This window comes from Stomoxys calcitrans, chromosome 3 (genome assembly GCF_963082655.1).
Source record: "Stomoxys calcitrans chromosome 3, idStoCalc2.1, whole genome shotgun sequence".
Lineage (NCBI taxonomy): Eukaryota > Metazoa > Arthropoda > Insecta > Diptera > Muscidae > Stomoxys > Stomoxys calcitrans.
The window spans coordinates 199,219,799-199,241,844 of NC_081554.1; the positions used below are offsets into that span (position 1 = coordinate 199,219,799).

General features: G+C 39.0%; 2 protein-coding genes across 3 annotated transcripts in view; one reads left to right on the top strand and one right to left on the bottom strand.

The window, feature by feature from the left end:
* Positions 1-2,541: 2,541 nt before the first annotated feature.
* The window catches only part of LOC106082858 (rho GTPase-activating protein gacF), a 167,281-nt gene continuing 147,776 nt past the window's right edge, over positions 2,542-22,046 (top strand). For both annotated transcript variants that reach the window (XR_009397596.1, XM_013245594.2), the window contains exons 1-5: positions 2,542-3,082; positions 7,945-8,098; positions 8,167-8,300; positions 8,363-8,491; positions 8,558-9,796. Coding sequence is in view for 1 of the 2 variants with exons in the window: in XM_013245594.2 (XP_013101048.2) it covers positions 2,675-3,082; positions 7,945-8,098; positions 8,167-8,300; positions 8,363-8,491; positions 8,558-9,796 (2,064 nt within the window). In the remaining variant the exon portion in view is untranslated. The remainder of the gene's footprint in view (positions 3,083-7,944; positions 8,099-8,166; positions 8,301-8,362; positions 8,492-8,557; positions 9,797-22,046) is intronic.
* LOC106082859 (protein let-653) lies at positions 10,956-13,196 on the bottom strand. The gene is made up of 2 exons (XM_013245596.2): positions 13,004-13,196; positions 10,956-12,938 (listed from the first exon to the last, which is right to left on the bottom strand). Exons 1-2 carry the CDS (start codon positions 13,046-13,048, stop codon positions 11,154-11,156), a joined length of 1,830 nt encoding a protein of 609 aa, XP_013101050.2. The 5' UTR covers positions 13,049-13,196; the 3' UTR covers positions 10,956-11,153.

A 22,046-nucleotide genomic window follows, 5' to 3' on the forward strand; every position in this document is an offset into this window, starting at 1 on the left:
ATTGCGGAAGGAACATTTTAGCAATTTTATTATAAAGAATAACTATTTGTAGTGAATATATATAAATAACGTGCCTTCATTCCTTTATTTGCTCTTCTTTAGTTTGGTCACAAAAATTATTTAATTTTGTTGTTGGTTTAAACAGCTTAGACCTCTGTGTTTTTAATTCTTGATTCTATTTCAAAACAAAACAACAGAAACACTTTAAAGAGTCTCAGCATTTGTGGTATGTTAAATGTGTCAAGAGGCGGGCTGCAATGATCGAGATTTCGATCGAGATGCTATGAAAGAAGGATCTAAGACCAATTTGTAATAACAATTATAATAATTAGAAATTATTGAACAATAACATTAATTAAAATAAATTGAATATAAATTTTCAATTAAAAAATGATTGATAATGAAATGTTACCTTATGCGATAATTTCAATATGCTTAACTCTGTACTTACTCTCTTAATTGTTTTCAAAACCGCAGTCACTTCCAAAATTGAACTCAAACTAAGACTTTTAAAATGAAATGTCGCTAACATTTCAGCTCTCATCATTTCAAGGTTTAAAAATATATCCCTACCCGTTCACACACGGCATATTTTTTTCGGTCTTTACGTTTTTTTTCGGTTCTATATTACTGTCTCGTTTTGCATGTAACCCTGTGGAACAGCGTAACGGTAGGTAAGACGGCGAACATCCTATGAAAAGATCCAGATCGTGAGAAGACGAGGCTATTACTGAAAGGAAGTAAGAAGGAGGTCAGTATAGTTTCATCACAACGGTACACATAGGACTACGAGCTCACTTAAGTAAAATCGGTGCGGCAAGTGATAGCTTAGCATTAAACCGACACCGGCACTTAGATGGGGATACAATACCAGACATAAATCAACTTAGGGGCGTGATATGGAAAACAGTAAAGGATTTTGTAAGAAGCACGGAATTCCTAACATAGATTTTCTTTTTCGAGGTAACTTTTTTAGTATTTAGAGCGTACAAAAAGCTGATTACAGGCTTAGGTGTATATCCATAGTGGCATGGGGCGGATAAATATCTGAACCCTCCTTTCAACCTAACCTAAGTAATATTTTTAAATACATTGCATGAAAATTGAGCACATGGAACATGGTGCAAAGTGGATTGAAATAACAGCGACATTTTTGTGCTTTCAAAATTTGTCAGCAAATGTCAAGCTTATAGGTGTTGGTAATTATTTTATTTCCTCCAAGCAAACAACGTTGCCAAAAAAATTAAATTTACAGCAAAAAGAAAAGAAATATAAGAAAGAAAGATACACATATTGAAAGCTAAGACTGGCGAAGCCCTATATACGTGCATTACGCAATAGTTTCCCTCACGAAAAAGGACCTACGCCTACTTTGGAAGTTGGCAACAATGTCCAAGAGACTAATTAAAAAGTAACATGAGAGATGCAACACCTAAAAGTATGCTGCTACTACCGCATGAGACAACCAATATATGCTAACAAAATGGCTGTGAGTAATAGAAACAACAACAAATATACCTAACGTCTTTACCAACCAACCCATTTAAAGAAATAGTTGCATTGTATCCGAAGACATCCCTTAACCTTCCGCGCAACAGACACATCAGAGAAAAACAATAGATACCCTATTGTTATTACCTCTCTATTGAGGTAGGCACGTGATTTGTTAAGAAGGAGCACCAAAGATCTCGCCGCAGTTGTACATAAGAAGATGATCAAGGCAACCAGAAGTAACCCCTCTGTACTTCTGGAGACAACTCAAAATTAACCCCTTATTCTGTTTTCGTGTACATAGCAAAACAGGAATTTTTGTTAATTTTCTAATAAAGGAAAATATCCGGTTCCTGTAGGAAGCACAGCATCGTTTTCGTCAGGAGGCGGCCGGCCGCCTTTTGTCTGTCTGCTGGTATGGTCATCTTGTTGGTCACTTATGATCAGTTATCAGTTAACTTTCCGTGGGTTCATTACTCCTCGTATCCGTATTCGTCGCGCGGTTAAAGCATTTTTTTTTTAATTTCTTGGATCACCTGATTGAGAATTAAAATCGATTATTGACTTTTGAGAAAATCGCATAGAATTTTGTTATTTGTTTTTGTTAAGTTTTTGTTTTACACATTCCGTTGAATTTTACTTTTGTTTTATTTGATTTGATTGGGAATATCGTTGGCGTTTTATCCACAACGTGATTGAGTTTTTGTTGAGTGTTAGTATGCCAATAAAAATTAAAATATGTCACAAAAAGACAGTATCTCATGAACTTTAGATAAAAGTGATTAAATAAAGAAGTTTGATATAGAATCACATTGCAGGCGTTTAGTGCTGATGCTTAAAACTGCTTAGCTATCGTCTATCCGATAAAAATGAGCACGGCAAAGTAAACGTGCATCATATGAATTGAACAGCTCTACTGGTTCTTAAAAATAACTGTTTGTAATTAATAATTAACTTAAACATCTTGTGCATACTTTTGAACATATCCCTTCCACTGATGAATGGCATAAACTATCTGTGCTTTGAAATGTTTTATTCAAAAAGTGTCAAAATGGATTGTATTTAAAATAATTTCTTCTAACTTATTCCTGTTCTCAAATTTCGCTTAACAGTTTTGTATGGATCCCACCAAAGATTAAAATAGAAACACCCGGAAAACAGTTATCAAAAAATCATTAAAAAAATGTCTTCGACCCAAACTAACGACAAGCCTCCGATTCCAGAATCTGAAGAAGCTGCATACTCTCCCACGGGCCCTCTAATTCAAAGCTATGCGGAACATCACCAGCTTCATATGCACTCCAGGCAAGAGCAACAGAGCCACAGCTTTCACGCATATCAAGCACGTCAAGCCTTCAGCTCTGAAAGCAGGGAGCGTAAACTGTACGCTATTGAAGAGCAACAGGAAGGCGAGCTTGAAAAGAGTGAGAATAGGCAAGTTGAGGGAGTTGACATTGCCTATGATGCTGATGTTGATGACGATGGACCCGTGCAGAGTACTGCAGCTTCATTGGTGATCGCCTCGGAGCAGGGTGGAGAAGGTGTAGTTCCATCGCAAAAAAATTTCGATGACAAAGAACATATATATGAGGTAAGTGCCAAGAGAACTTATTTTGTACAAAGTGGGACTTCAGAACCTCCCAATAAGATATATGTATAATTTTTGTAGTTAAAAATTGTAGGTTTTTGTATTTTGAACTGCGGAACGAAATTAAAAATTTTTCCAAAAATCCTAACAATAATAACTGTATTTTAGGTACTGATAACAATGTAGAGAAAATTGTTATGTAACCTTACAACTCTCAAGCGTTTCACTGATGATCTTGGTCGTTTGTACAAAGAAGAGTTAAGATGAACATAATTAGCGGTTTTATCTAACAAGAACACGCAGGGGTCATTATTGGATACTAATAGAAACGTGATAAGTTCGGCCGGGCATGGATTCTCTTCCACCTTTCACGGACTCAAGATGTCAAATCGGGTATGAGGTTAAAGACCGGTTCGGATCGCACTTGTCAAGGGTGTTGCGACCTCTAGGGGCTCAAGAAGTCAAATCGAAGGACTATTTCATATGGGAGCTATGTCCAAAAACATGAACCGATATGGCCCATTTGCAATCTCTAACAACCTACGTCAATAAGAAATGTCTGTAAAAATTTCAAGCGGATATCATTATTCGTTTGACCGTCATTGTGATTTCGATAGATGTACATGGTTAGATAGATTTAGAAAGCAAATCGATATTTTGGGTTGGCGCAGAGGTTAGCATGTCCGCCCATGACCATCAGAAAAAATTTTTAGCGGTGGTTTTCCCCTCCTAATGCTGGCAACGTTTGTGGGGTGCTGTACCATGTAATACTTCTCTTCAAAGAGGTGTCGCATTGCTGCACGCCGTTCGGACTCGGCTAAAGGAGACCGCTTATCATTGAGCTTAAACTTGAATAGGACTGAACTCATTGATATGTGAGAAGTTTGCCCCAGTTCCTTAGTGGAATATTCAAAATATGCAATTTACAAACAGAATGGAAGCCACCGCAGCGCAGATGTTATCAAATCCGCCAACGACACTGAACGCCTGGAACGAATCCTGGCGAGAACATTAGAAAAATTTTGAACAGTGGTTATCCCTTCCAAATGCTGGCGTCATTGGTGGGGAGCTATGCCGTTGGAAAAAATGGTATTGCAGCCATGTTAAAATTTCTCCCCAAGGAGGTATCGCACTGCGACACGGCGATCGAACTCGTCTACAAAAAGGACTCCCCTTGTCATTGAACTTAAACTTGAATTGGGCAGCACTCATTACTATGTGAGAAGTTTGCCCCTGTTCCTTAATGGAATGTCCTCGCTCAAATTTGCATTACAAGCAGAATGAATAGGTGGGTATACCACCATCTAGAAAAGGGGACCCAACAAAACCTTGTGGTACACCTACGCTTAAGCTATTTTCGTTGGAAGGGATCCCATCTACATGCATTTTTAAAGTGCTGGGTTAAATTTTTATTTTTTCATTACACGGAAAAGGTGCAATTTATTCTGATCGTCTTAGAATAATTTCCTGATTTTATTTAGCCTTGCCTGTCTGTCTGTCAGAATATTTCGCAACACTGAAAAGGTGAAATTTGTTCTGATCGTCTGTCTGTCAGTTGATTTCATGTTGATTTGTACACACAGTACAGATGGTCAGATTCACTTGAAATTTCATACGAATGACCTTAAGGAACTAGAGATCAATCCTATAGTAATTAGAAGAGATTGTAAGCAGCAAGCATAAACTTGTTGAAAACGATTGCAGAGTGATCATCGGCGGTCACAGCTGCCCATACCAGCACTTGAGATGGAAAATTCCTTCGTGTACCTGTTCGTAAATTCGTTCGTTCGTAATCATTTTGCTCAATTGGGAATATTTTTCTCGCCAGAAAACATGATGTTTGGTAATTCATTACATTCTTGGAAGCACAGCAACCCATTTGCTCTGTGGAGTCTAACTTTTTTTGCTTTGATGTAAGATCTTGTGCATTTTGGAACTGTAAGACCTTACCTTGAGGTCAATGTGGAAATTTTTAGATCTTTAGCCATTTGACGGTATGGATTTTGTTGAATTCGCGTCTTCAATCGCCGGAACATTTCAGGTTGTTGCAATTTGCTTTAACTCTTACCATGGCTTTTGGCAACGCTACCATTATTATAACGATTTATTGTGCGGTATATAAAAAGTATGTTTTGCTGTTAATAAAACAAATACCATACAGCTATCATATTTATTTCGATAGATATACGAGTTTGAACTTGAAAACACCTTGTGTCAGCTATCCTGTAATAACGAAATATTATTATTACTTGTCAACGAAATTCATATAAAGGAGTCTCTTATAACAAAATATCCACCGCCCAGAAGCCTTAAGGTAGGTCTATATGATGTAGAGCGTGAGGTTTAGCGCTACAAGAGAGAACCTCTAGATCAAGTGGCATATCAAGCAGGTCAAGACAACATTCATGCAGACACGGTAGCAGATGCGGACTACATTCCGGGTGAATGTAGTCCTTGGAGAACGACCTCCTTCCGTTGCCCCTGAAGAATTTGACCTCACCCGGCAAACCAGAGTAGTTCTGGCTCAATTACGTTCCGGGATATGCAGACGCCTCAACTCCTACAGAGAAAGCATTGATGCCGACGTGCAAGATATATGTCCCAATTGTAACCAAGGACCGCACGATACACGTCACCTGTTTAACTGCCCAGCCAGACCCACTCGACTCAGACCCAGATCCCTGTGGACGCACCTCATCTTAGTCACAGAGCTCCTGGGTCTTGACACGATAGACGTCACCTGCTTAACTGCCCAGCCAGACCCACTCGACTCAGACCCAGATCGCTGTGGACGCACCTCATCTTAGTCGCAGAGCTCCTGGGTCTTTATACGCAACAGAATCAAGCAGACGAAAGATAGAACACAACAAACTGCAACAAGAACTACAAAATAATGCGAATGGAATGTTGTCGAAACTATATGAGTTAGCCCTCTCAACTTTTTTTTACACCGAACAAAATTTGTTATTCGAAATAGCAAAAATGTTTGCTTTGGGAAAACAGACACGACTACTGTTTCAGCAAACAAAGGGCTGCTGCTTTAGCAAACAGTTTCATTTGCTATTTCAACTAACAAAATCAGCTATTTTGCATACTAAAATAAAATGTTAAACACATAACATATTACTTCGAAACTGGCAAATTTTAGCGTTCTGAATTATTTTATGCTTTCACGAGTATTTATGTTTTCCTATTACATCGGGTCATATGTTTTGATTAATTTAAGAATTTTTTAAAAGGTAGTCGAGCAAAAGACCCTCTGGAATTATGAAAGTAGACAAGATTTTAGTTTATAGAATATTACTGAAAAGTAAAAATACCTGACCAACAACTTCCTTATACACATAGATATCGCAGCTAAACTCGCTCGTGTATTTTATTGCTCTGCTAATATCGACCTGGCTGTTTTGGTTACAGGCTTTGTAGCTCTGTGATACTTATTTTATATTATATGAAAAAAACATGGAATGTAATCATCCACTGAGAAACACATCTTCATTTTCCTACTGCTCAATATCTCAGTCATAGAATTTCCTTTAAACGACCTGTTCCCACGTTTTTTTTGTTATTTTTGGACTATGTGTGCAATGAATTGACTGCAACATACGCTGAAATATACGAAATAATATTCTATTGGTCAATATTGCATTCATAAAACTTCCTAAAATCTGCCTGTGCCAACATTTATTCCATTTTTGGGATACATATGAGCATATATGTGTGCAATACATTGACATATACAACAACGTCATTTGTCCCTTGCTTACTATCCACTGCTGTTAGTAAGCATAACAAGAACAATACCCGGCACAAGATAGTTGTGTGCATCACACAAGCTGGAACTTTGAGGTCCGATCTGTGTGGTGTTCTTTGCTGTCACGACAAACTTAGCTGCGACCTACTGGGTTGCGGATATACGGAGTAGCTGCATAGCTGCATGCAGAATCTCAGTTGGAGGTCGGATGGCACCGGCTCTTGCACAAATTCTGAGTGCCTATGATGCTCGATGCGACAAGGCGAGTTATTGGCGCCTTTAAATAATCAATGTCACCTCTGTTCCAGCGGCGATAGGTCCTTTGGACCGGAACAAGCTTGCTCACCTACAGGACCTGGACGAGGATCGCCACCTCCACATGAAAATGTGGTTACAACAACGACGACAACAACAACAACATCTCTTCACTGGAGTGAAATGCATTAACATTGTTCCTTTCTTTGTTTGCATTACTTAAGATATTTATATTATTTTTTTTACCCTCCTACTAGCAACTCTATCATCAAATAGAGCTGCAGTCATTTTTAGCAAACTACAGACTTTTTAGCAGTCAGCCTGCTGTTTTGAAATTACAAACATCTAGCTATAACAGCAGAATTACCTCTGTTATAGCAACAAAAGCTATTTCTTGGCTGATATATCTTACCTGTACCAAAAAATGTATATTCTCTATCTATGGGTTATTAAATGTTTAGTTGGGAAGGAAAATCTTTGATAAAGAATGTTCTTGAAATGGTTGAACCAGCTGAAACTAACAGTCAGCAGACAGTGTTTGCTATTATCGGCAGACTTTTTTTCTTTGAGTTAAGGCTTTTTGAAACTCTATCGAACACTAAAAACGGTTTGGTCAAAAATTGGCATATCTGTAGGCGAATATAAGTTTTAAACAAACCAATTTTTGCTTTCGGAACCTCTGCATATGTGTACATAAATACTCACGATTGATTTTGCTCTTATCAGCCTATTTCAACTGGGAATCGGCTCAATAGCTTCTGTATGCTCATTACAAACTCGCTCATATAGGTTAAGTTTTCTTATAACTAACTAAAAAAAAACTTTTAACGCACTCAATTTTGTTGTACACTTTTAGCTTTTCCAGCCCTGGGCATTGAAGACATACGGTGACTTGGCCAAGACCAAAACCATAACCATGAGAAAGAAGGTGCGCATATTAAAAGCTTTGGAAGGTAAGGAGCATAGCCGACCGGATAGTTCTAAATTTCGTTTTTGGGTCAAAACAAAAGGTAAGCTGGCAAAATTCAAATAAAACACCAAATATGAGGTACATTTTAATTTAAACATCATTTAAAAGGTTTCACTACGAAACGCCCTGAAAGCTTTGAGGATGCACCATGTACTCAACGCCATAAAAAGTCACTGCCGCCAAATGCGGTACTCTCGGAAAATCCAGCCGATGTTGACCTCTATGTGGCATCCACAACAAAGGTAAGAATTCTAAATAGTAAAGGGGTAGAGATATTTTCTTTTATCACCACTATTATTTGCAGGATTTGGAGAAACGAACGTATCGCAAAGTGGCCGTGGTGGAAGAATTTTTCGATATCATTTTCCAAATTCACATGGAATTGGGTGGCAGAAGTGGAATGCATGCAGGACAAAAGCGCACCTATAGAATTGTGAGTCTTTGTTGTAAGGGGAAATATTTTTACTAACTCTTCTTGTTTATTGTTATTTTTCCACAGATTTCGGAGACCTATGCTTTCTTACCCAGAGAAGCTGTTACACGCTTTCTCTCCATTTGCCCAGAGTGCAAGAAAAATCTACGTCCTTCTTCACCATCGGCTCATAACTTAAAAGACGATCTGGGCGCTGCACAAAATGAAAGCTCTTCAGAAGTTGAAGTCTTAAATTATTCTTCGCACACTGAAAGCTCTTTGGAGGCTGGTCCAACTACAAAACTCTCAACAAAATCTACTTTACACACGCCTGGTGGAACTGGAGCCTTGCACTCGATTTCAGTTCAACCCAAAAAACGCAGATATTCTCATCCCGATAATAATTCCAAAGCTTTTGTTTGCCCCACAGAGCAAGTAGCAGAACATAGTTTGCCCAGGCGCAATTCCAGTCCTTTGGTAGCACAGGCAACGGCACCCAAGCCGCTGTCGTTTGGCCAAGCGCATATACCCAAAATTCGCATTAACCCCAACTTGCAAAGACCTTCGACACCACCGGTAACAACCGAAGCCCACCCATTTGTAACGCCCTATCAAAGCTATGGCTTTGATTTTCATTCTCTGAAATCTCAAGACAGTCTAATGCGTTACTATGACTTCATGCGTCGTCTCTATGCGGGAAATTTACCCATGCCACATGCAGTGTTGCCTCCTCCAAGCTCCCAAAAAGAATCTTTGCCCTACCCCCATAAAAGCAAACTCGCACACCTCCCTGCTCTGGGCAAAAAGTCGGCTCTAAATGTACATGAACCCAGTATTTCCTCTTCCTCCGAAGACGAGGCCGATAATAGTAGTGTTGTCAAAGCGAAACGCTTTAAAAGCTCTGAAAAAACAAAAGCTTTGGAATCATTACCCATGTCACTGCTCATACCAACGATCGACAAGGATTTTGTACAGTCAACCCAAATCCGTGCAATTAATCTCTCGAAAAATTCTTCCCATTTCAGTGTCCAAGGAAGGCCATCGGTCGATGATTGCGCAAAGAAAACTGCAGCTACTCCTACACACAAGCCGCCTCCACCACAGAGTGAAATTCAGGCGACTTCCACACCCAGCTCGGTAAAGCAGGAACCTCTAACTCCACCCAAAAGCTCAGCCTTGCCTGCCTTGCGAATCCCCCAATTGCGCACAATATCAAGCTTGCCGCCTTTGGATTATGAGCGACTGAAACCGATAACCTCCACCTATTTGCAATTGACCCGCAGCATGGGGTTAAGCGACGAGGAGGCGCTGCGATTTGATAATTTGGTAAGTAAAGACTTCAAATACTCCTTGTAACTGAATGAACCACAAGATTTCAGATCCCAAGACAAACCAAAATATCGTATCCTCTCTATTAACAGATGTTTCCAAAATCCAGAGATATTTTTTTAATCAATTACAAAAATCAGTAAATCGCCAGTATATTAAAAAGAAAATATTATGCGAAATATAAAAAAAATTAAACAAGTTAAAACCTGTAAGCCAAAAGACTTTCGAGCCTACTGAAAAAGACAAAAATCCCCTAAGCTAGTTATATATCAAAATTAAGTAAATTCAATTATACTAGCATTTATCAATGCTGAATATTTAAAAAGATTTTTTATTTTATGTTTAAACCCTGAATTTTAAAGAATCCGTAAAGAGACTAAAAGTTCACGAGACACAAACTTTTATAATAGGCTCAAAATAAAAAATAAGGACCCCTATTGGAAGTGTGTTAAATATTTTTTTTTATGTGCTAATACCCCCTCTTTACATTATTTTTGTTATTTTCATATTGTTCTTCGTTCTTTTTTTTAATGATTATTTTGTTGTTTTTTTTTTGTGTTATTTAATTTTCGTATGCGCTTTTTATTCGCGTAGATTTAGGCGATTTGTTGACACGCCCCTTTATTTAGTTTTTAAATATTTTTTTTAATGTTTATGTTTTCTTTTATTGAATGAAAAATGTTACACTTCGCATTGAAACAAAAACAATTTTTACTAATTTAGTTTATCTTTTCTATGAAACGCTTGGCCTGCATGTGTATTCAAAATGAGCTGAAATACCACCGAAAAGTATGCCGGATAGTTCTGTTCAACCAGACGCCTACAAATATGCAACACTTATCAACCAACACCTCCATAGCCATGAACACAAGCATAAGTTGAACATCTTGTTGAGTCATTGAGATCTTTTGAATCGCTTTTGCAATATTTTTGTTTTATTTATTATTGTATTTATTTTTTGGTTTTGTTTTATTTTTTGTTTTTGTTTTTGTTTTCTTTTTTTACGCAGCTGAGCTTTTAATAAATGCTTATTACTTGTAATATGTTGTTGCTTTTTTCTTAATGCTGCGCAAATGCTTTTTATCGCTTCCTAGATCTATTGCAAATGTAATGTTCGATTAGCCTTAAGTCTACCAATCAAATAAAACGCAATTAATTGAAAAGCAGATTTCAGAATTTTGTAGTTGTTTACAGCCACTTTCAGCGACAAGGTAAGTCAACTTCTCTCTAGCGATATGGCCACAAATGAGACTACGATAATTTTCGTTTTATTTTAAAATAGCATTTCTTACAAATTCTTAATTTTTTTGGCATTTACTTTCCAAGAAACGATTTGGGGAGTAATTTTATACGCTTATTTGTAAGGTTTTTTTTCTGGTGGCTGCGGCGCTATGGGAGAGCTCAGCACAAATGTAGCAGTCAATACCTGACCATCGTCATCGATTAGGGTTCTGGTGTATTCTCCATTTTTCGCCAATATATCCGACTTGGTCAAGCCAAATTTGGCCAGAAATTCGGCAATAGGGCTTATGGGGTATAAGGGCGCGTGATAGGTAGTGGGTGCCGCGGGCAGCAAACTGGGCATGTCTAAAGGCTTGCTGTTTAGTGTTGGAGTGTAACTCGTAAATATAGGTTTCTCTACTTTGATGGGGGGAGTCGGCGATGATGAACGTACTTTGTAGGTGGTGGTGATGACACGACCATCCGGTTCCTTGCGAGTTTTGGTTATGGTGTCACCATCGATGCTGGAGATGTCTTCAGGCAATATGTTAGCCTTACGCAGTATTTCCTGCATTTCTGGGTCCAAATCTTGGAATGTGGGCTTAGCGTGACCCACATGGGTCTTAGTGATGTTGAGTACATTGGTCTCAAGTTGTTTGGTCTCCGTTTGCTGTTCCGGCTCAATGGGATGTTTGTTTTCAATTTTCAGCACATTGCCCGTATCCAAGGTGGGCCTCAAATAGGGTGGTAGTCTGCCTAGATTGTTTACGTCTAACGGTTTGCCATTGTGTAGAACATCCATTACTGGCAGATCATCGATATTGATGGTTATGGCTTTCTGGGTGGTTGTGGCCACCGGTGGCTCCTTGGCCTTGTTCGTACTGGTAGATATGGTCTTTGATGTCGTTATGGCGTGGCCATATTGACTTTTTAGGAAATCATCTAAGCTGGGCAAGGGTGTCGTTACCTTTGCCTGAGCCGTTGGCCTGACTGTGGTGGTAATCGGCTCAGTGGATGTCGTTATGTCGGGATAGTTCCAAGTTTTGGGGGTCCACGATTGAAATTTGCGCTTGGTTGTTGTGGTTTCTACATTGGGATTGCCTTCAACCACGGTCCACTCGTCAGGATCTCCCATGGAGTTGGTGGGCTGCCATGCATGTGGAAAATTAGGGAAATTGAAAGTGGGCCAATTCGATGAGGGGCGATGGAGATCTGTGCCTACTATTTCGGGATCTGCTGACGGCCAGGGCTGAAGACGCGGAACAGTGTGTGTTTGTGTGTTCACCGACCATGGAAACTTGGGTTCCTTAATAGTGATTTCCGGTTGGGATGACCATTTTTCCACTACACGTTTTTCACCGTTGGGCCCTACAAAGGTTGTAGTGGTCTTGTGTACATTGCCCCCCTCGGGTGTCTTTGGCTCCGATGACCAAGGAAATCCGGGATTGGAATCCCATGTAGGGATGTATGGCCTAGTCCAATCGTCATCGACTGTGGCTGTGGCAGGCTTGCTCACGGCAAATGTCCGTGTCACCTTAGCCCCATCTTTGTCGGTGAAAGTTTTGGTCACTGTACCTGTGGGCGACTTCAGAATATCGTCCAAGTTCACGTCGTCTGGCAGGGAGCCAGAGTCATAATGCTTCACTGCCTGGTACTCTGTAACGGTCTTACTGGATATGCTGCCGTCTGGATCCAGTGAGTACGTTGTAGTCTTGGTGGTGCCATTGGGTTGTGCCTTCACTTTGACCACCGGTTTTTTTGTGCGCAGCAGTTCTGCCACAGCATCCCCATCCATGCCACGCCTTATGGCCGCATCAATTATAAACTGATCCCGCGCTGCTGAACTTGATGCATGTCCCACATCTATGGTTTCGGCATCGGGGTGTCCTACCCCATAGCTCCATGCAAAAGAGCTTATCTAAGCGACAAAGTTCATGCCGATTAAACAAAGAATAATTTGGAAATTGCATATACCATTATTACCTGTAGCACTAGTAGGACTTTCAAAATATACTTTGGGTTTCTCATCTCTTAACGAGCGATGAGTTCGAAATACAAAAGAAACAAATGTTGCCTTAACGCCGCTTTTGTGATTGGTGCTTTCTCTAACGCTGCTGCTGTGAAACTGTTTGCCGGCTCAATATTTAGCTTGTTTCTGATCTTTCCCAAATTGACGAGGCCGCCTATTCTGCTCTCCCGCCAGCTGATAAGCGCTGTCTCGTTGCCGTAAATAGCTCTGGTGGCTTGCTCTGTCAGCTCTTCAAACACCTCGAGTTGTTATTTTCCTAATGAGGTTATCATCATCTATCGACGAGATTGTTATTGGTCAGCATGCCCCCTGCCTCTGCCGTTCCAACCGCTACCAATCGACCATCGGTGGTGGATGAGTGCGAGTGAGTGAGTGTTTTGACACTTATTTTGAATTCTAATCGATCTTTGGGTGTTTTTGCATCTTCTTCGATTATTTACAAATTCTGATATGATCACTGTTTCGCTGTCCCACTGACTCACTAGCTTACCAACCTACTGACTCACCGACCGTTTGACTTCTTTCTTGGAAGTCTTTTAAAATGCTCATCTTGTCCCCGTCCATAATTCACAGCACTTTTATTATTAATCACCTCCACTAGACCAGCCAGCTACCTGCTTTGCTATTGTGACGCTATTCCCAATCTGGATTGTGAGGGGCATGACATAATAATCGAATGAATTGAATTTTATTGTTTCGTAGAAAAGAAATTTTGATAAATTAGTGTTTGCTGCATATGCCATATGTACCTCAAACAGACTAACGGTCGGGCCATCAGATAGAAATGAACATTTCTCTTGCAGTGCTTCTTGATTACAAATTTGGAAATTCCCTTCAATTGAAATCCCAACAATTCAGTTGTTAGCAACTTTTTGATGGGCGAGAAACCAAATGGGTGCGGTGTGCGATTTCTTCTTTCTATTGTTAAATTTAAGAGTATCAGATTGCCGCCTATCATCAATCTATTCGAATTTATTTTTTGAAGTTTCAATTTGTTCTGCAAAGCTACGGAATTTCGAAACACAAACGGGGGAATGTATAGTATGAATATCCAAAATATTGGCATTTGTTAATTAGTGCACAGTGGTAAGAACAACTTTGCGGCCTTTGAAAGTGATTGTCTGAAATCATCCAAATTATTGCACACTCATAAAATGTTTGAATTTGGCTGGCAAAAAATCTTGTACAAGTGTTTGACTTGTGGTAGTTCAATACAAAACAATTTAGAGCCCATTTCTAACAGAAAGATGATGAGTTGTCATCTCCCGTCACGCCCTACACAAGTTATCTGTTGGCGCACCAATTCTGCATAATTTAGCTCGTAGTCCTATCAGCCCCTTTTTAATACCGAAAGCTATACTAATCTCCTCCTTATTTCCTTTCAGTAATAGCCTCGTCTTTTCACGATCCGGGTCTCCACAGTTTTGACAGTTGCGACAGATGTGCTTCCAATGTTTTTTCCCCCAAAACGTGTAAAACTTGATTGATAATTTTTATGTATACATAAAAATTAGATTGCAGTGAATGCCTATAGAACATGTTGTCTGCTACATTGCTCCATGTGGAATGTTGGGCATTGAGGTCTCCAAAAACAAAATAGTCTAATGTTGCGCTGATTAATAACTGTCAGCTTTTTCATTCACTATATATAACTAATGTAGTTGAGAATAACCTTATTCGGTTTCATATCATGGGCATTCCAGTGCAAACATGGAAACTATCTTTATATGCAAATTGCCATATATGTTTTGACATAGGTTGATCCTGGATTATGGGGAATGCTCGCGACCGGAGGCATTACGGATAATCGATTTTCCCGGATAATGGAGTAATATTTTACACATACTTTTAATAACATTTCGCTTGGTCTGAAATACCAGAGCAGCCAGGGCCCTCCAAGAAGTCCAATTTTGTTAAACCATGTATTGCTTCATTTAAAGAAATTTTTGGATGAATAATACCATCGGCATCAGTTTCACCTGCACTATATTCCTCCTGAATCGTATCTGTGGCATATACCATATCTTTAATACTACCATCAGACAAAACAGCAAATTAGGAAGCATTATTACACCTGAGCTATCTTTTCATATATTTTATGTAGCATTATATGGTGTATGTAGCATTATCTGGCGTATGTTAGTTATCATTTCTTTATCTGATGGTATTTTATGTCGATCTAGCCATGTCCGTCCGTCCGTCCGTCTGTCTGTCGAAAGCACGCTAACTTTCGTAGGATTAAAGCTATCGGCTTGAAAATTTGCACAAATACTTCTTATTAGTGTAGGTCGGTTGGGATTGTAAATGGGCTATATCGGTCCATGTTTTGATATAGCTGCTATATAAACCGATCTTGGGTCTTGACTTCTTGAGCCTTTAGAGAACGCAATTCTTATCCGAATGGTATGAAATTTTGCACGACGTGTTTTGCTATGGCTTCCAACAACTGTGCTGAATTTGGTTCAAATCGGTTAATAACCTGACCTAGCCTAGAAGGCGTAATTATAATCCAATTTGACTGAAATTTTGTACAACGTTTTCTCCCATGACTGAATCGGTCTGTAGCCTGAAACAGCATCGGTCTATAGCCTGAAACAGCACAACAGAGATACCGGGAAAAGAACTCGACATATTTGGTCCATGGTGGATGGTATATAAGATTCAGCCCGGCCGAACTTCTCACGCTTTTACTTGTTTAATCTTCATATGCAAGATCTTTAATGAGTTTTAATAAACTTCCCGTTATTTATAAGTCAATACAATTTTTATACCCACCACAGAAAGATGGGGGTATATTCATTTTGTCATTCCGTTTGCAACACATCGAAATATCCATTACCGACCCTAAAAAGTATATATATTCTTGATCAGCTTAAAAATCTAAGCCATGTCTATTCGTCTGTCTATTGAAATCACGCTACAGTCTTTAAAAATAGAGATATTGAGCTGAAACTTTGCACAGATTCTTTTATTGTCCATAAGTAGGTTAAGTTCGAAGAGAGGCTATATCGGATTACATCTTGATATAGCACCCATATAGACCGATCCGCCGATTAAGGGACTTAGGCACATGAAAGCCATATTTATTATCCGATTTTGCTGAAATTTGGACAGTTAATTGTATTAGGCCAGTCGACATCAGATTTGTATATAGCTGTCATATAGACCGATCTCTCGATTTAAGTTTTTGGGCCCATAAAAGGCGCATTTATTGTCCGATTTCGCCGAAGTTTGGAACAGTGAGTTACGTTAGGCTCTTTGACAACTTTGGATATAGATGCCATATAGACCGATCTCTAGATTTAAGGTTTTGGGTCATTTATTGGCCGATTCCATCGAAATTTGGGACAATGAGTTGCGTTAGGCCCCTCGATATCTTTCTGCAATTTGGTCTAGATCGGTTCAGATTTGGATATAGCTGCCATATAGACCGATCTCTCGATTTATAGTCTTGGACCCATAAAAGGCGCATTTATTGTCCGATGTCGCCGAAATTTGGGACAGTAAGTTGTGTTAGTCCCCTCGACATCTCTCTGCAATTTGGCCTAGATCGGTCCAGATTTCCATATAGCTGGCATATAGACTGGTCTCTCGATTTAAGGTCATGGGCCCATTTATAGTCCGATTTCGCCGAAATTCGGGAAATTTCGACTTCTCTCTTCGATTTGGCCCAGATCGGTTCAGACTTGGAAATAGCTGTCATACAGACAGATCTTTCGATTAAAAATCTTGGCCTCATTAAAGGCGCATTTATAATCCGATTTCGCTGAAATTTGACAGTGTGACTTATGTTAGGCTTTTCGACATCCGTGTCGTATATGGTTCAGATCGGTTTATTTTTAGATATAGCTACTATAAAGACCAATATTTTGTTATACACAATTAGGTCCAAATAGGAACATATTCCCATATAGCTGCTATGGGGCAAAAGGTATACATTTTTCACCGGATTCGGATTCAGACCAATTTTCTTAAAATGGTCTCTTAGTTGGTGAACAAAATGTTTGTAAAATATTTCTAAAAAATTTAGTATTGACTTACCCAAGCTTTCTTATTCGCTTTATAAATAACTATAGTGGCATGGGGCGGATAAATATCGGCAACCTAGTTTTCCCTTGAAATACTACTGCAAAATTATCTGAGACTTTTTCTCCTTCAGCCTTGGGTTTGTAATTTTCATTTCTCTTTCTAAACTTTTGCAACCATCTGTTAGAATATTTACATTTCGAACTTATCTTCAATTTTGAATGAAATATGTTAGCATTTTCCTTTATCAATGAGCCTGTTACTGAATTTTCCTTAAATCGTTCTCCATGATCAATCTGAAATTTCTAAGTCAACTTTTGGTTCTTCTGCGCTTTCCAAGACTTCAAAAAAAAAAAATTAAAACAGAAAAAAGCAAAAAAGCTTATAACAAGGGCCGAATCTTATATACCCTCCACCATGGATCGCGTTTGTCAATTTCTTTGCCCGGCATCTCATTATAGGTAAACAAATTTTTTAGCCAGAATCTCTTTATAGGCAAATAGAGGAAACTGATAAGAATTGCGTCCTATATGGGGTCAGGAAGTCAAATTTGATCCATGTGCAATTTTCAACGACTTAAATCAATAAAAAGTATCTGTGCAAAACGTCGAAGGGCCCAACAGAGCTCACTGCGTTAAATCGAGAGATCGGTCTATATGAGAGCTATTTTAAGATACAGACCTATTTGAACCATATTCAGCACGAATGTCTTAGCACAAAAATTGTGCCAAATTTTAGCCCAATCGGATATTAAACGAAGCTTTTATGAGCGCAAGACCCTTAATCAAGCGATCGGCCTATATGAGGGCTATATTAAGATATAGACTGACAATATTTAGCACGGATGCCGAGGATCCTAACACAAGTAATTGTGCCAAATTTCAAGAAAATCGGGCAATAAATGTGGCTTATGGGCCTAGGACGTTAAATATTTAATTTTAAGAAGTTTGCCCCAGTTCCTTAATGGAATGTTCATGGGCAAATTTGCATTTGCATAGCCATGTCCGTGCCTCCGTCCGCTCGTCGGTCTGACGAAAGCACCCAAACTTTGGAAGGAGCTGCGCGTTTGAAATTTTCCACAAATACTTCTTATAAGTGTAGGTCAGTTGGGATTGTAAAAGGGCCAAATCGGTCCATGGTTTGATATAGCTGCCCTATAAACCGATCTCGCGATGTGACTTCTTGAGCTTCTAGAGGATGCAATTATTATCCGATTTGGCTGCAATTTTAGTCGCGCTGTTTTGACACGACTTCCAACAATTTTCTCAAGTATGGTCCAGATTGGTTTATAACCTGATATAGCTGCCATATAAACCGATCTCCCGATGTGACGTCTAGATTTGGATGAAACTTATGTAGTCTTGATATGACTTGCAACAATTGTGTAAAGTATGGTCTAAACCAGTTCATGCCTATTATAGCCGCCATATAAACCGATCTGCCGATTTGACTTCTTGAGCCTCTAGAGGGTGCAAGTTTTATTCAATTTGGCTGAAATTGTGCACATGTCGTTTTGTATGACTTTCAGCAACTGTGTCAAGTATGGTCTAAATCGGTTCATAATCTAATAAAGCTGTCATGTAAACCTATCTCTGGAGGGCGCAATTATCACTCGATTTGTCTGTAATAGTGAAGCAGGTATTTTTCTATGACAAGTATGGTACATATCGGTCAATAACTTGATATAGCTCATATATATTGGAAAAAGACATTCAAATAACTTGACGAGGTAGTACTTGAAGTGTTTGAGAGAATGCTTCTTGGCAAAATTTTTCAACCAGTCTGACTTGATGGAAATTTTTAATCACAAGCTGTATGACGACGCTAGCATAGTTACACGTATCGGAATGAAAAAAAGAAGGTCCACTTAAAAATTATTTTTGGGGTCAACACTGTGGAACACGCAGAAGGGGAAGGCCAAAATGGAAATTCCAAGTAGAGAGATTTATTTCAAAACTACTGGTCAGAACTTGCAGGAGAAACGCAGAATATCAACGGGCATATGAATCTATTCTAAGTTACGCTAGTGGGACAAAAGTTCTGTGATAACACAATAAGTAACAAAGTAATGTGAAATGAATTAATTGCTCAGAATTCGGCCCAGATGATCACGCTCATCTTTTCTTCTTTAATTTTTAATCTACGGTTGTATCTGTGTTCATTTTAATGAAACTTACTCCTCAAATAACGGTTTTCTTTTTTTGTGGCATATTAGAATAACTGCAGAATTTCGAAAAACTGATTTTCCAAAAAAGGATATGAAAGGGCAGCAAGGAGTTTGGACTTTGCCGTACTCTGTTTCATTAGCTTTCATTAATTCTTGCCTTCTATGTTCACAAGTTGCCCATTCTGGTCCTTTCGTTATTTTAATAATTCCCTTACACTGAATGAGAAGCAAAATGAAAAACAACTCTGCCGCTCGTATTCATTCTGTTGAAGATGCGATGATACAACGATAATTGTCTTCTTCGTTTTTCCATCGGATCCCGTAGTGGTGAATCCAAAGGCGTAAAGGGGTACTGCTCTTCTAATTTGTGTGAAAAAAGAAGAGGAGAGGAATTCATTTGTCCTATTTGGAGTCGAAGAAAAGTGACTTGAGCAAAATCGTAGTAAGAGGCAAAGGCGAAAACAGCCTTATTGGAATAACACGATGAACAGAACGACTACTCAACGAAATTGCAATTTTCCTTAGAATTTTTTTTTCGTTTTTCTTATTTGCCTCCCTGGCTGCATTTGGGTGCGTGTGTGTGTGAGTGTCTATGTGTTTTTTTTTCTATTTTTTTGCTTCGAAATAACTTCGATTTTCGTGATGAAGTAGATGGGTACCTAAGTGAAATACTAGTAAAGAGGAGTCTTGAAAGTGTAACAGCACAGCCGAGTGATGGGAATTAAAAATTATGAATTTCCTCACTGAAAATTACCCTTAACTGTTGCTCATTTATTTTTATATTTGATGGGATCGAAAATAATGTTGTCCCTTAATTGCTAAAGAAGTCAACTCGGGAACGGTTTTTATGAGGCATATACATAGCATAACATAGCCCCTTTGTTGGTTTTTTTTAAGTGTACTTTGCTTACTATTGGGTTGCCCAAGAAGTAATTGCGGATTTTTTAAAAGAAAGTAAATGCATGTTTAATAAAACTTAGAATGAACTTTAATCAAATATACTTTTTTTACACTTTTTTTTTTCTAAAGCAAGCTAAAAGTAACAGCTGATAACTGACAGAAGAAAGAATGCAATTACAGAGTCACAAGCTGTGAAAAAATTTGTCAACGCCGACTATATGAAAAATCCGCAATTACTTTTTGGGCAACCCAATACATTTCATTCAACTTAAATCGAAATTCTGGCTTATACGGACTTATATCTAATTATGATCCTATCTGGTGTAAGCATTAGTGTTATTTAGATAACAAATCGGATAAAAATTGAGAAGTCATATTGGGATTTCGGTTTATATGAGGACTACATCCATTTTCTATTATGATGGCGGTTTTCAAGTCTGTAGACTTTGGGCAATGCTTGTATTCGACTACACAAGTACGTCACATCACCTTGTCATGCCAATTTAAAGCATCTTTTGCTATGACCCATGTTGTTGCAACCATTTGTAAACGAGTAGTTGTAGCAGGAGTTGCGAATTCAAGACCAGGCTAAGCAAGAGCTCGCTTTTGAGCACAGTCCGTTTGCTTAACTGACGACTGTCTATCTCCGGATAGCATTGGCAAAAGGGTGCCCTTGTCTTAGGACAAAAAAAAAACTACAAGCAGAATAAAAGGGGAGCATCTGCAACAGCAACAACAGATTTGACGGCAAGGCAGCCTTTGTCGAAGCATAGACAATTTTACAAATGATGATGTCGAAGAAGAAGAAGATTGCAAAGGAAAAATATGAAATGAAAGAGTCGACATCTAACAAGGACTCGTCTGGCGTATGTGCGCTCTACTCTGTTTTCTTTTGGGTGCTTCATTTTCGTGCAACCAAACCGTGAACGGGTGGGTGGGTGTCTGGTTGGTGGCCAAAGGCACCAGCAAAACTTTTCGCTTGTGGACTTTTGCTTGTCGCAGAGTGAGTTTAGAAAATTTTCCTTGTGCAAATGCAAAGGAGTGTTTTTGCAGTAAAAATACAGGGAATTAGGAAAGCATAAGAAAATTAATGTTTTTTTTTAAATTAAATTTTTGTCCGAAATCCAAGGCGTTTATGAGTTAACTTCAAAGGTCATATGCAACATCTGTGGAATTAAGTTACTCATTTTTGAATGAAAAACACAAAAATCTTTGCCACATTACAATAAGAATAGCCAAATAGATGATATACAAATTGCTAAGGCTTATTTGTCCTTATGAAAGCAGACGAGACAGTGCTTGAGAGAGATTTTTCCTAAAATTTATGGACCAGTTTGTATTGATGGAGAGTATCAGCGCCGTATGGACCACGAATACAGCTCGTATGACGACGTTAGATGAGTTGAACGAATCAAAATACAATGGAGGTGTTGGCTAGGGCATGTTGTCAGAATGAATGAAGAAGCTCCAGCGAAGAACTCATTTGAAGGCGATCTCTGTGATATAAGCAAACCGGGATGATCAAAAGTCCGATGGAAAGGGTGGTGAAAGGTATCTCGAAACTTCGTATCAGAGATTCTAGAAGGTGAGCAGATCGAGGCGCTGGGAACGCTATTCTAACAAGGCTAATGGAGGCTACCGTAGCGCAGAGGTTAGAATGTCCGCCTATGACGCCGAACGCATGGGTTCGAATCCTGGCGAGACCATCAGAAAAAATTTTCAGCGGTGGTTTTCTCCTGCTAATGCTGGCTGGTGAGATACTATACCCTGTTAAACTTCTCTCCAAAGAGACGTCGCACTGCGGCATGCCGTTCGGACTCGACTATAAAAAGGAGGCCCCTTATGGTTGAGCTTAAACTTGAATCGGAGTGCACTCATTGATATGTGAGAAGCTTGCTCCTGAT